Source organism: Micropterus salmoides, unplaced genomic scaffold (assembly GCF_014851395.1).
Source record: "Micropterus salmoides isolate LMB-PRFRI ecotype aquatic unplaced genomic scaffold, ASM1485139v1 Ms_hic_scaffold_13, whole genome shotgun sequence".
Lineage (NCBI taxonomy): Eukaryota > Metazoa > Chordata > Actinopteri > Centrarchiformes > Centrarchidae > Micropterus > Micropterus salmoides.
In genome coordinates this window covers 680,918-695,879 of record NW_024040374.1, presented here as the reverse complement: position 1 = coordinate 695,879, position 14,962 = coordinate 680,918, and the positions used below count along the sequence as shown (strand labels likewise).

The following is a 14,962-nucleotide window of genomic DNA, read 5'->3' as shown; positions in this document are numbered from 1 at the left end:
ATTCAGTAGGTCTCTCAATGCACGATAAAGCATCTGTTTGCTTTTTATATCGGTGACATTCTATACGTAGCCTGCATGTTTAACAGTGTGTTGTTGTTTCCTGGCTCTGCAGGCTCTGCAGAGACCGGCATCCAGACACCCCAATACTTTTAAATCAATGTCTCTTTTCAGTGCCGTTAAAGCTGCCTTGTCTGCTATCTCATTCCCCTCCAACATCAGAACCCTCAGATCCACAACAAGCTCTGGCCGGTTTCGTGTTGTAGAATAAAAAAAAGCAAAACCTGACTTCCCATCTGTGCAAATTTTAAATCTCTATACTTTATTATCTCTATTATATTTCTATATCTTTTTATTTATATGTACTGTTAAGCACCAATATATACTGGGGAAGAAAATGTACCTCTCAATAAACCAGATTCTTTTGTGATTCCATAATTTAAAATCCTGGTGTTACGCTTCCGGTAAAGTAGGTGGCGCCATGCACCTTTGGAGCCCGCCATTAACACCAAAGACGAAGAAGAACCGGAAACTACGCACTTTTCGCGCGAAATGTCGTCTGCGGTGGAGTCTTTCTGCAGTTGTCCTGTTTTTCCACCCCGGGTTTGAATTATAAGCAGATAAAGGGCTTCTTTTGTGGATCAGACTTTAAGGTTTTTATATTGATTATTGATTAATCTGAGCTCGCGCAGCAGAGAGCGAAGAAACGGGATGAAATATTTCACCAGACTGAGAGTCAGGAGGGTTTACAGGTGGCTCGGAGAGCCGCGGAGCTTCAATAGGAAGTTAAAGACTTATGAATATCGGTGAGTGTCTATGTCTTTGGAGAAGGACAACTATTTCCAATATGCACATATTAATGATCTGTGTCTGTATTTAAGATCGTTTATTCCCTGAAATCTGAAGTCAGGGCCTAAAACTTTACTGGTGATCTCAATAACCAGGATTTTCATTCATAATTATTGTCATTTTTATTCTTCTTTTATTTATCATATATCGTCTTACTCAGTGTTACATTGCCTTCAAGTAGTGGGAGAAGTAATCAGATTGTTTACTTTAATACCACAGTGTAGAAATATTCAAGTCATGCATTCAAAGTACAAAAGTATTAACATTAAAAAATGTAAAATAAAATAAAAAGTAACGTTACTTACTATGCAGTAGAGCTGGAACAATTAGCTCCATTCATTGATTTGTGGCAACTATTTTCATAATTGGTTAATTGTTTTGAGTCATTTTTAAGGTCCAAATTCTCTGATTCCAGCTTCTTAAAAGTGAATATATTCTTGTTTCTTTCCTCCTCTATGACAGTTAACTAAATATATTTGCGTTTTGAACAAACAGGACATTAGAGGACCTCACATTGAGCTTTGAGAAACGCTTATCAACCATTTTTCACCATTTTATGGCATTTTAAGGACGAGTAACTAGTTATTCAATTTATCACATAAATTATTTATATTACTTTTTTTTTCAACCCAGTTGAAAGCGGGTTTTTAAGTGATGAATATATCGATCATGTCTGTAAATAAAATGCCGACCTCACGTTCAGCAGGGATACTGAAGGGTCACATAACTTATCCTAAATAAACTGTCACAATAAAAAAGAAAAGTAATTAAATGCACGTATTATCTAGTGTGAATATATAAATAAGACTAAACACAGACGAGTTTAAACTGGTTGGTATTTGAGATGCTGGGCTTTACAAACGACCTTTACTTTGTTGATCGCAGTAGTTTTATTGTGAAATTCCAGCTTTTGCTTCCATAATCAAAGTCGGCGCTTGTTATTTATCTCTTTGTGTTTCAGCTCTTTGGCCATCAGTGTGGAGGGTCTCCCGAGGACCACGGTCATTAACACGGGCCAACACATCCTCATCGAGGGAGAAGATGAAGACAACCCGTACGTGGCCAAAGTCATCCGGCTGTTCGGAGACGGTGAGTCACAATCAGTTTGTCTCAGGTGAACAGAGACTCGCTCCGACAGACGCTACACTTGACTTGGACTCAAAGACTTGCCGCTGAATGTTTCCTCTCTCGTTGCGTTTCAGAGAGCGGGAAGCAGAAGAAGGCCGTGGTTCAGTGGTTTGCTCGCGTGTCTGAAGTGCCTTTGGGCAAACTGAAGCTGCTGGGCAGAGAGCCGCACCCGCAGGAGATCTTCTACTATGAGGGCCGCAGCTGCGACGACGAGGTCGACGCCGAGTCCATCCTCAGACCTGTGCAGGTGAAGGACGCAGGGACGCTTGCTTTTATCTTAATGACACGCTGCGGAACTAAAATGACGGCTGATGATAAGCGACAGTAAGTGATGTCGCTTGAGTCGGCACCCCCATACCATCACGGACCCTGGCGTTTACACTGTGCACTTAACACAAGCAGGATGGTCCCTCTCCTCTTTAACCCGGAGGTTCCAGTGTCTCTGATATCCAAACAGAATTTAAAAGTTTGAGCACAGGACAGTTTTCTACTTCGCCTCAGTCCATCTAAAATGAGCTCAGCACCACAGAAGGCGGCGGCGTTTCTGGATCTGGTTTATAGACCGTTTTCCTAAAGTCTCAGTTTCAACATTTGATAAGTTGCCTTTGTGTTATTTTCAATTAAATATTTGGTTTCACTGTTAAGCTGGTCATCACATTTACTTTCTATTTACATTTTACACAGCATGCCAGCTTTATGGAGACGGGGTTGTACCTCCTGTAAAAAGTTTGACAGGTTGACGAGTCTCTACTATGGTGACCTGTCAGGCGTAGCAATGCATATCCCTGCCCAGCTCCACCGTCTTGTCCAAATAGATGGCGACGGCCAAAATGCCTAACTCAAGGTTTCAGTACAGCAGTCCACAAACCAGTGGGAGACGTCACAGAGGCCACGCCCACTTCTTTTATACGGTCTGTGGTTTTGATAAAGAAGAATGAGTGGAATATAAAAAGACGGTATCTGTGGTTCTGCTGCATCAATCATGAGTCTAACAGTGTTATGGGAGTCCAACGCTAAACCAGGGGCGGACTCTTCAGGTCTGTGTGTACGGGTTGCTCTTTGCATGAGTATTTAGAGAAAGATTTATTTTTATGTAATTCTTTCCTGATTTTATTCACCGCAGATGTCTCCAAACATAAACGCATAAAACCAAATGTTTTTGCATGGTCAGACACTAATAGAAGAAGTAAGAGGGGAAATGCTTTTCTGATTTAGGTGGACTGACCTTTTAACTTCCTGTCCTGTCACCTCAAGGTGAAGCACCTGGATGGAGCAGCTCCGTTCCCGGACTCTGGCGATAAAGACGCTCTGTACGTGAAGCTTTCCTGGGACTCCAAGACCTTCAAAGTGGTGGACTCTGCCCCGGCTTCCTCCCCTCCTCCCTGTCCCAAAACCTCCCTCCCACCTTCTCCACCCTGCTCCCCTCCTGCAGCGGCACCAGCGTCTCGAGGCCCCTCTCGACGCGCCCTGCCGACTCCGGACCTCGCCGTCATGCGCAGGGCCGCGACTGGTGAAGTGAGACATAGCAGGGCCACCGTGAGCGCCGGGAAGGCCGGCCCTGCGGAAGCTGAGTCTCTGCACTCCGCCACCAAACTCTCGGCCTCAAAATGCCTGAGCGCCAGGAGGAGGAACAGCTCGGCCAGGACGCCCGGCGTCCGCAAGAAGCTGGAGCTCAGCAGTGAGTCTTTCCTCAAACGTCATAAAGCACCTTTTCCGCTGCTTGTAGTAGGGTTAGATTTTAGAAAATATAAAAACAGAAAGCTGGAACCAGACAATTGATCAATTCATTGACTAATTCAATTCTCTCTCCTTTTGATATACAAATTCCAAGTTATTAGAATTAATAATAATGAAAGGAGAGCTATGAATTTAGCTGAAGGTTTGGTCACCACTAATCATTCAGTTCTCTCAGCTGGTTGAAGTCTGGAGGTCGTGTTTCTGAATGTGACTGAAGTGTTTTCCCTGCTGCTCCCTTCAGGTCCGGAGAAGAAGTCGATGATCGGTGAGGACGTCCAGCTGCAGGATGAGGAGCTGGAGTCGGAAGTGGAGTTGGCTGACAGGCTATCGTCCTCTCCTCCCCTGGTCCTGTCCCACCGGCTCACCCCACTCAGGAAGGCCCACAGACCCCCCGTCGCTCGGGACGCGTTCCCCCTGAAGCCCATCTTCAACAAACGGTCTGCCCCTGAGGCGGACAGTCCTCCGTCGTCTGCCGGAGACGACTCCACCAGGTCAGAGTCGACTCTCACACACAGTCCCGCCGCTCACTGTGAAGTTTACGGGTGTTCCCATCTGAGGGTGTGGATATTTCTGGTTGTGTGTTTCTCCTACCTCTGGGCCATTTCACCCAAAAATGTATTTTCCTGCAAAATGCTGCAAAACTGAAACATGAATGAAAAGTCATATTTTTAACCGCAATGTCTCTAGGGATGATAATGTCTCTCTGCCCGTCTGCTGCACCACAGGTTCTCCTGTAGCGACCCCGTGAGGTTTGAATTAAAACAACAGCCGTTGCACAGATTATAATGAAATGTGGTTCAGATTAGAGAGCTGCATTGGGATCCCGCGGGACCCATCACAAATCACGCGGGAGCGGGCGATTGAAAAATGTACTGCGGGTCCCGCAGTAGCGCTGATGAAATGACTGAAGATGGAGTCAACAAACGAAGTAGAAAAGAAGATTAAAGTGAGTGCACGCGGCTGCTCCAGTGAACGTACGACTTGGAGTACGAGAGGCGGGATACGCTGACGAGAAGACTAAACCCCGTGGCGTTTCTCAAGGTGTCGGGGAGTGAGGTTTACTCACTGCACAGCCTCACCGGCGTCCATCACACGCGCTTATATAATACAAGACAAAATGAGTGCACTGATTTATGTCGGTTATTGTGAATGTTGAGCGTAGCCCAAACATTTGTGTCTTTACTCTGCAATGTTTGCAGGGGGTGGGAGTGGATACACAGGAGCGGGCGGTAATGGTCACAAAATCAAGAAAACAGTCCCGCGCAGGTCTCATGTTCCCCTCAGGATGAACTGTAAAACCTCTGGTGACTTTTCATCTAGCGCCATCATCAGGTCAACATGTTAATATGTGCGTTTGACTTCATGCGGCGCTGTGCAGTGCTGACTTAACGTGATGCATGCTGGACAAACAAAAATGGCATGCTGGTTAGAAATTGTGTCCGGCTGCACAAAGTTGGAACCACGTTTTGCCTGGTCTGGCGGCGTTTTTCTTTGCAAATACCGCGAGATCAGTCACTGCTCACAGTAAGCTCACGAAGGTAGAATGTGTCCGACTTGAAGGCGCCGTCTTTATTGCCCGCCCCTGCAGTCGCCTGCAGCTCACGTTAGACTATCAAGTCGGCGAGAGTCAGCCGCAGTCATCTCATTTTGTTTTTGCAGCGAGGAGTTTGTTGATTTGGATTAACGCTAGGAGATCAAGTCTTAGTTAGCAGTTCCTCTATGTACACAACAAACTCCTCTCCCTCATTTCTTCCGCCGTCTTCCTGCAACAACTCTCCTCTCACGAGATTTCAGAGCGAGAGTTGTCCTTGAGCGAGACCTCAGTTTCCTGTTGAAAACAAAAGGGGTCACCGGGAGTCCCTCGAAGGGATCCCTTCTGTGAGGCTGGCAGACACCTGGTACGACAGTCTGAGAAAATAGGGCCCAGGTTTAAAAATACTGTCACGCCGAACCTTATTTTAACGTGGATAAATAAAACTGTATAAAACTACAGACTCACTGGGGGCTCTTCCAGGGAGCTGTTGGATAAAAGTCCTCAGCAGGGTGACGTGATGGAGACAGGGTTACCGACCGGCTCGGTTAGGACACCCAGAAGAAGAAACGCCACGCCGAGGAGAAAGTCAGAGAGTCAGAAGTGAGTCGGACGCTGCAGGCCTGGTGGTTGGAATAACTGTTATGAATGTCTATGAGCACAACAGAGAGGTGTGAGAGAGTTACAGAGATGAAGATCTGGTGCACAGTAGTTCACGTGGGCATGTGGTGGTTCTTATGTCCGTTGATGTGTCTGAGTTTGAGTTCATTGTCCTCTGAATAAACACAGTGACGTAATTCCCAAAATTCAATGTGTAATCCAACAGAGCTACCACTCCTTCTCGGAAAAAAGAACCGAAAACCCTGAGGGAACCGGCCCTGGGAGTACTGTGAGTACATGCATGTGTATATTTCCATGATGTTATGAGGACCAGGAGCTCGCAGGAACTTAGATTTGGGGTGGGAGCAGCAGTGAATACGCTTCATGTTCTTTCTGTGAGTCAGAACTTAACACACTGACGCATTTTTTGTTAACATTCAGTGTGACTAACACTTTGCAAGGATGCCATTATCTGTATGTCTGTAAATAAAAATCCATAAATCTGCTTAGAAATCATCAACAGGAGCAGCTAACAGCTAATCCGGCTACTTTTAATGTGGACAATTTGGCAAAATGGAAACAAAAATGCAGTGTACTACAGAAATGGGGCTCACTCTGTAGCCCACAGTTCACTGCCTGACTCCATGGCACCATAAAACTTCCTGCTTCCTGAACTGTAGCTGTTGAGCTGCAAAAATAATAGATTAGTTGTTAAATTAACTATTAAATTAATCACCAATTATTAACAGATAATCGATTATTCGTTATGATTCAATTTGTAAGAAAACATTTCCAAGTTCTCTGATTACAGCTTCTCAAACGTGAATATTTTTTTTCTTTTACCATTTACTGCCTTTTTAAAGACCAAACAACTACTTGATTAATCGTGAAAATGATTGACAGAGTAATCGATAATGAAAATAATCATTATTTGCAGCCATATTTGAATAATAATGCTAGTAGTAGACACAATTAATTAACTACTTTTTTTTGCTCTAGCAGATATAAGCTGTTTTTCCTTTACCAGCTCAACTCGCCTCGGCTTGACTGTCCTCCATTTCCCATTGCAGATAGTACCCAGAGATAGTACCCCTCAATGTAGTAGTACCCCTCGTCATAGCAACGCCACACACAACTGCCACGACGTAATGTTCAGTGCGACACACACACACACCAGTGATCCACACAGCTCTTAAAATACATACAGTCTCCGGTTAAAACGTTTCAACCTTCCTCAGAATGTAAAGACAGATAAGCGGTATGAAAACCTTCCAGCTGTGTTTTCCTCTGCCGTCGTTGCTGCAGCGGTCTGTGTGACGGCGGGAGCAGAGGGCTCTGTGAGCGGGCGGCTGGCCGGCCACGCTAGCTCCTCGCGCGGGTTGGTGCAGGCTTCCCAACTCCGAAAACATTCAAGCACATTTTTGTTCCGCCATCACGTCTCGTATCAATATTCTAAATCTACACAGCTGATTTCTCACCTCAAAACTTCTCAGAAGTGGATTTAGTGATGAAATAACGCGCACGCAATGATGAACGCAGTGCATAGTGACAATTCTCTCTGACCAGTAAGCTGTCTGCTGTGTTTCACGTCACATTTTAGTATCTCTCAGCTCGATTGGAACCTCAACAGAGGTGAAAAAAGTACCTGGTAGCGGGTACAGGTTCAACTTTTCCACAATGGAAAACCAAACAAAAGTGAGTTGAGTCGAGCTCGTACCGTGCACCTCGAAGGTGGGTTAAAATCAAGGGCAGCTGTTCAGATCTGAAGAAGCCTCTTGGATGAGAGATGAAATCTGGGTCCAGTTGCTTTTGCACCTTGGAGAACTATGACCTGAATGACCGAGAAACCTCAGACTTCTAACAGACACACAGACAAAACTGAATGAATTCTCTCTGCGTAAGGTGGTTAAAAAACCCTCGATTAATTACCACTGAGCCTTATGGCTGCACCACATACTCACAGGCAGACGTGCCTTTATTTCCAACACAAGAACAGGGCTGATACCTGACACTGAGAAATCTATCTGTACTGTTAAAATGTGTCAGATTGCACCTTTTTTAATGCTGTTGATGTGTGATGTGGACAGCGCTGAAGAGGAACATGAGAATTCTCCGATGCTGCCGGTCACCACCACACCGAGGAGCTCTAAGAGGAAGTCGGCCCAGCTGGTGTCGTCTCGCATCAGAAAACAGCTGTGAGTGCAGTCGTCATGACTTTTTTTTTAATCCACTGACTGATCGGCTCATTGTTTCAGCACTTGATGTGAATGAATTCCTGTGGAAAACCTCAGAGTACTGAGCTTCACTGTCTGTTTGATCAGGAATCTTCTGGACAACCAGCTGGACCTGAACTCGGACGGCGAAGACGAGGACGAGTTTGTTCCCTCCAAGAAGGAGCTGCGGAGCAGCAGCGAGGACGATGATGATGGGGAAGAGGAGGCGGGGCTGGATAGTGACGAAGAAGTGGTGTCGAAAAAGGGCAGACATGCAGCTGCAGGGTCTCGTACTCCTCGTTCAAAGCAGAGAACTCGCTCCTCGACCAGAACGCCACGAAAAACTCCCAACAGAAAGGTCGGACTGCTGGAAAATCTGAAAGAATCTGGTCTCCCTCTTTCAGCTTCCGTCTTTTGACTGTTTCCTGTTTCAGCAGGTCACACCCGGCACGCCACGGACTCCTCATCGCGCCACTCCCAGCATCCCCAGCAGGTCGCTACCAGCGCGACAGCCGGCTAATGTTCTGGAGGAGGCCAGAACGAGGTGAGACGCACCAATCACTGACCCTGATGATACTAGAGAGGCAACCACAGTCGAAGAAAATCCTGATCTCTGATTGGCTGACAGGTGTCTATCTACACCTGTACTCACTGATTTCACGAGAAAAATGGCCGTTGGAGGTCCCAGAGTCCAAACGTCTTGTTGTGTAGCGGTCTAAAGAAAAGCTAAAGATATTCTGCTTCCAAAGATATAAAACAGAGGAAAGCAGCAGAAATTCACAAATGAGAAACTAAAACCAGTGAATGTTTGTAGTGTTTTGCTTGATAAGTTACTCAATGATTTAGATTTTAGCTGACTGTCAAAGTAGACGATTAATATTCTGTTTTATAGAAGAATAATAAAGAGTATTAGAGTAATTGTCAGTGCTAGTTTCAGTACAGTGTGATAGGAAAGGGGATTTAAAATGTGCATTTTATGTTCAATAATTATTTAAGTTTTGTTCCCTAAACTGCATGAATTATTGTCATAAATGATAATGACATTTATTTAGGTGATTGCATGAAGCAGGTGACCTTTTCTCCAGGAAACAGGAGCAGAAAAGTGTTATTTAGAGTGAACTGAACATTTTGGTGTCTTCAGGCTGCACGTGTCCGCCGTGCCGGAGTCTCTGCCCTGCAGAGAGCAGGAATTCCAGGACATCTACAGCTTCGTGGAGAGCAAGATCATAGATGGCACGGGAGGGTAAGTTCCAGATCACTGCGGCGGCGGCAAATGAGAACACTGATTGCGGTTAAAGAATCAGAGAAATGTTCAAATGGTTTCTTTCAAGTTGTTGCCAGCTCGGCCTGGTAGGTGGAGCCCGGGTGTGGATTGACAGACATAAAAGGAAACATGCTGTGCAGAATATAAGAAGAACTAAAGAGGTTACACATTTATATTTATTATATATTTATAAGCTTACTAGTTAGAAATGGGTGATTCTGTACAGGACAAAGCAGAAATGAACAGTTGGTCCAATAGGTGTCGCTGTTTCCCAACAGATCTGACTGAAAACAGAAGCCCAAGCTTTCGCAGGCAGCCACTGTGGCAGGTTTCTGTCACTTTGGTCTGCCAATTTTGAAATGTGTGCGCTGAAAGAAGAACTAACATTTTAATCTAAATAATGCCATTCAGTGTTACACAAGCTTATTTACACAAATACATTACATGCCCCATGTCTTTCAGTGCATAACTATCTCTCCAGGTATTTCAAAGGTGCTGACAGACGACAAGAAACACAAGGCTTAGAGTATTATACAGTCAGTGCTGACTACAAAACCCACAGTTCAACCACCAATAAATGAGTCCTTATTTCAGATTCCACATCTCAACAAACATCTTCTCTTCTGGATCCCAGCAAGCAAACAAAAAAATATCCATCCATAGCCAGCCAACAAAACTAAAACCAGTTTATGCCTCTTGTGTCTAATAGAGTAAACACCTGTAGTCCGGCCGGTGCTGCTGGCAAGATAACCGGCTGTCACTCAGGATGGGCGGGGCCTCTTCCCCTGGTGAATTTAGACACAGATATTCCCTGAGCTGACTGTGTGGGACATAGGTGCCCACCGCCTCAACACGCTTACCTTACTGCACGCGTCTTTCTGTTGAGAGTTTTCCCTGTCTGCAAAAGTGGCTGGTGGCCACACCCAAGATGGAAAACATGCAAACAATAGGAAGTCTTGCTCCGGACTCACACAGGCGGCATGTGCGCCACATTACAGCTGCGCCACAGTTTTGACCCGTCCTCAGCCCGGCGTCAACTCACACTGGAAGCGTTTCAGCAGCGGAGCATTTAGCCTGCCCCACGTTGTTGACTTGTTGTTTATTTGTCATTTTGTGTGCTTCTGCAACCAATCACTGCGCTCTCTGAACCGTTTTCCCCCAGTTCCCTGCAGGGCTGAATTTCCCACATGGAGCATTTCAGAATAAGAGTTTTGCGTGCCTGATTTTGCTGAATTGTTTGGATTTAGTTGATTTGGTAAGTTGTCCTTGATTTTTGTGCTTCTACCGTGGTTAAGAAGGCTATGTAGCTAAATTATTTCTTTTTTGGTCTGTTTTAAGTGTTTATTGTTGATATATGATCGGGAGTCTGTACAAGGTTTTTTATTTTGAAAATCGACCGCATTCTCTTCACCGTTTCTGTGTCTGACTTCCTGCCTGGCTCATCTGCCTCGTGCTGCTTGAAAAAATAATCTTCGCGGAGCGGAGAGCCGCTTCTGGGACGCGCTGCGGCGCTTTAGGTGCAAGCACAGGCATTGACTATAATGGCAACGATTTGCTCCGGCAGCCATAACGCGGCGCACACAACGCCTGTGTGAGTCTGGGGCTACCCAGATGCACAGGTTGCTTATGGCTCTGAGCAGTTTGCTTCCCCTCAGATTGTTTCATTTTCACTGGTGGCCACACTGACTCGTAGTGTTGTTGCTTCCGTTCCAGGTGTATGTACATCTCAGGTGTGCCGGGCACAGGGAAGACGGCCACAGTCCACGAGGTGATGCGCTGTCTGCAGCACGCGGCAGACGTGGACGAGATCCCTCCTTTCCACTTCATCGAGATCAATGGGATGAAGATGACGGATCCTCATCAGGCCTATGTCCAGATCCTGCAGGTGAGAGCCTTGATGGGGCCGCAGCGCTGATGAAATATAGCACGAACTTTGATAAGTGCTACTTACCGCTCACTAAAAGCACAAGTATAAATAACACTGCTGGTTTTAATGTTTACGATAACGTGGATCTATAATTAACGTTTGATATTAGGTGAAATTCAAACTCAACCATTGCAGCAGTCCTACTAAATCTTTTCCCCTGCCCTCCCAGTCCAGTGGTTCTTCACTCTCCTCGTTTACTCCTCTCACAGAGAGCGAAGTATCAGAACTCTTGACCCGTAGCCGTCCAACTACATGCCCACTGGACCCGATTCCCACGAATCTCCTCCAAGCCATATCTCCTACTGTGGTCCCGACAATCACTCATGTGATAAATACGTCTCTGGCTTCAGGAACCATCCCGACCACTTTCAAAAGGGCCCGGGTTACACCCTTGCTCAAAAAGTCCTCACTTGACCCAACTCAAGTTGAGAACTATCGACCAGAGTCTCGTCTACCTTTTTTACCCAAAACTATTGAACGGGCAGTATTCCTGAAAGAGAGCCGTTTCTACTGAAATGGGCTCTTCTGTCTGTAACAGAAGCCCTAAGGTCAGCTAAAGCTGCAGCCCAATCCTCGGTTCTTATCCTGCTTGACCTATCAGCTGCCTTTGACACAGTCAATCACAGGATCCTGCTATCCGCTCTCTCAGCAACGGGCATCTCGAGTAAAGCACTCCTGTGGTTCGAATCCTACCTCTCGGTGCGTTCCTACAATGTTTTGTGGCAAGGACACTTATCCTCCTCCCACTGCCTCTCCACAGGGGTGCCCCAAGGCTCAGTGCTTGGGCCCCTTCGCTTCTCAATTTACACCACCTCACCGGGGCCGATCATTCGCTCGCACGGCTTCTCTTACCACTGCAACGCAGACGATACGCAACTCTACCGATCCTTCCCGCCAGGCGCGGCTCACGGACCGTCTATCGGACATATCTGCATGGATGAAGTCTTGCCACCTTCAACCAAACCTCTCTAAGACTGAACTCTTGGTCATTCCAGCCAAGCAACCTATCCACCATAACATCAAACTACAAATTGACTCCGCAACCATCACTCCAACCAGGTCGGTGAGAAACTTGGGTGTCGTGATTGATGACCAGCTGTCCTTTTCAGACCATGTTGCTGCTGTCTCTCGTTCATGCCGCTTTGCTCTATACAACATAAGGAAAATCAGGCCCTACCTCACTCAGTATGCCACCCAGCTACTGGTACAGGCCATGGTTCTCTCTCGCATCGACTATTGCAGGGGTCGGCAACCCGCGGCTCTTTCATCCTTGTACTGCGGCTCCGAGTGGCTTGGGAAAATAAATTACAAAAAAAAAAAAAAAAAGTATTTAATTGAAGTGTATTTTATTTGTGTTAGTTCTTTTTTTTAAATTATTTTAGTAACTAAATTGGAAGATTATTGTGATCTTGAAATATTAAAATATTAATAAAATAAATATATTATTGTTTTTCGTCGCTCAAAATAAACGTCATACTCGCGGTAGCAGTATGACGTTAGCAGCTATTCTCTACCATGAACTACATTAAAAACAAACACCGCTCACGCCTCACAGATGACAGCTTGCAGTCCTGCATAAAGATGAAAGTGACTTCGTACAGCCCCGATTTGTCAGTCCCATTAACCAGGAAAAATAAATATTTATGCAGATATTTTGCAAATATTTATTTTTCATTGTTCAGTGACACAGTGGTTTTTTTCTCAATTTATTTTTTAAATTCAGGTCAAGGCTCCGCTACATGCTCTGAAAGCCCAAAGGCGATACTATAAGGATGACGGCTCACGGCATTTTTTGCTTTTGTTTGCTACATGGATAGTTCATGGAAGTTCAGCTTTTTAATTTATTTGAAAGAGACATTCAGACATTATTATTTTTTCCAGAATTCAAAATGTTCAAAGCACTAATAAGTGTATGGCTGGGGTGAACCCCGAAGCATGAAAGGGAAGTTGTTGTTGTTGTTGTTTTTTTAAATAAATGCGGGTTTTTTTCATTTTAGATGTCAAAAAGTATTTGCGGCTCCCAGTGTTTTCTTTTCCGTGGAAACAGAGTTCAAATGGCTCTTTCGGTGTTAAAGGTTGCCGACCCCTCGACTATTGCAACGCCCTCCTAGCAGGTCTCCCAGCTTGTGCGGTGAAACCCTTACAAATGGTTCAGAACGCAGCAGCGCGTCTGGTTTTTGATCAGCCCAAAAGGACTCATGTCCCTCCATTACTCAGTGACCTCCACTGGCTCCCCGTGGCCTCCAGAATCAAATTCAAGTCACTAATGCTGCATACAGAGTGACTACTGGGTCTGCACCATCTACCTAAACTCCATAATACAAGTTTACGTTCCTTCTCGGCCGCTACGCTCCTCCAACGAACGCCGCCTGGCTCTGCCATCCCTTCACACAAAGCAATCCCAGTCCCTGTTCTCATCTGTGACACCACGATGGTGGAACGAGCTACCGCACGCCATCAGAGCAGGGCCGTCCCTCTCGAACTTCAAGAAGCTCTTGAAAACTCATCTCTTCCGAGAACACTTCCTCTTTTAACACCTCTAACTCCTAACCTCTGACATGCACTTCCTGTGCTTTTCTTCTTCTATCCCCTACAATGATCTTGAATCTTTTTTGTTTTGATAGCACTTTTCTTTTTTTAACTCTTACTTCCTTCCCTTGGTATTTACCCCATTGATGTGATATGTACTGTGAGCTCTTACTAGTACTTATTGCTGCTCTTACTAGTATGCATTATATGCTTGTATGTTGTTCCTCAAATGTAAATCGCTTTGGATAAAAGCATCTGCCAAATGAATAAATGTAAATATGTGAGAGGCATCATTACACAATCTGGTTTCAATTCACCACCTGATGTGATCAAGTTAAACCAAATCAGTTTAACTTGATCGGATCAAAGCAAAACAAAGTGAAGGAATGATTTCCACAGGTGGATCATTTTTGTGTAACTGTTAAATCAGTAAACGGTCTTCTGGCTCTGGATGAGCTTCTGGACGTCTGGAGAAGTCATCTAAGCTTGCAGATTACAGTGCTAAAACTGAAAGTTACCAGCTTAGATATGGGGTGAGTCTATCCACTTGCATTATGGGAAACGTAGGATCCAGGGTTTTGGATTAGACATTATATCTTGAAACATGCCGCGTAGATTTTAGCACTTTTGGCACACCCCTGACAGCAAACTCTGAGAAGGTCTCTTTTCTATGGAGGAGCTAGGCTAGCATTTTCCACCTGCTTCCAGTCTTTGTGCTAAGCTAGGCTAAACATGGTACGGCATCGACCTCCTATTGTATCTCTAAATCTGTCGCCTCACCTCGCTCTGGAGAAGGCAAACGTAGCTCCGGTTCTTTAAGTGTAGGAGTGATTTTTGGCTGAACTGACTCATCGGTTCTGGTCTCTGCAGAAACTGACGGGTCAAAAGGCCACGGCCGACCACGCAGCCGCCCTGCTGGAGAAGAGATTCAGCAACCCTGCACCCAGGAAGGAGACCACCGTGCTGCTGGTGGATGAAGTAAGAATCTGTTTCATGTTAATCATTTATTTTGTTTGCATTTCCCCCAAAAACCCATCAGTGAGCCTCACTGCTGCACTCTCGTTCATCACCACGAACACACACTGTAGTTTATCCTGACTCGGTCCTACATACACCTTGGAGCTGCGAGCTACAGACAGGAAGTCGGACAGCATTGAGAAACGGACTAACATGTTGTTGGTTCGGGT

General features: G+C 45.4%; 1 protein-coding gene across 3 annotated transcripts in view; it reads left to right on the top strand.

The window, feature by feature from the left end:
• Window positions 1-556: 556 nt before the first annotated feature.
• Window positions 557-14,962, top strand: part of orc1 (origin recognition complex, subunit 1) — a 29,071-nt gene continuing 14,665 nt past the window's right edge. Inside the window, exons 1-13 of one of the 3 annotated variants that reach the window (XM_038714970.1) lie at window positions 557-803; window positions 1,808-1,935; window positions 2,049-2,221; window positions 3,229-3,652; window positions 3,953-4,202; window positions 5,705-5,845; window positions 6,069-6,131; window positions 7,930-8,037; window positions 8,164-8,413; window positions 8,493-8,599; window positions 9,197-9,298; window positions 11,033-11,204; window positions 14,646-14,753. In XM_038714970.1, the coding sequence (XP_038570898.1) occupies window positions 709-803; window positions 1,808-1,935; window positions 2,049-2,221; window positions 3,229-3,652; window positions 3,953-4,202; window positions 5,705-5,845; window positions 6,069-6,131; window positions 7,930-8,037; window positions 8,164-8,413; window positions 8,493-8,599; window positions 9,197-9,298; window positions 11,033-11,204; window positions 14,646-14,753 (2,121 nt within the window). In that variant the 5' untranslated portion in view covers window positions 557-708. The remainder of the gene's footprint in view (window positions 804-1,807; window positions 1,936-2,048; window positions 2,222-3,228; window positions 3,653-3,952; window positions 4,203-5,704; window positions 5,846-6,068; window positions 6,132-7,929; window positions 8,038-8,163; window positions 8,414-8,492; window positions 8,600-9,196; window positions 9,299-11,032; window positions 11,205-14,645; window positions 14,754-14,962) is intronic. The other 2 variants (XM_038714971.1, XM_038714972.1) reach the window with 2 other exon arrangements.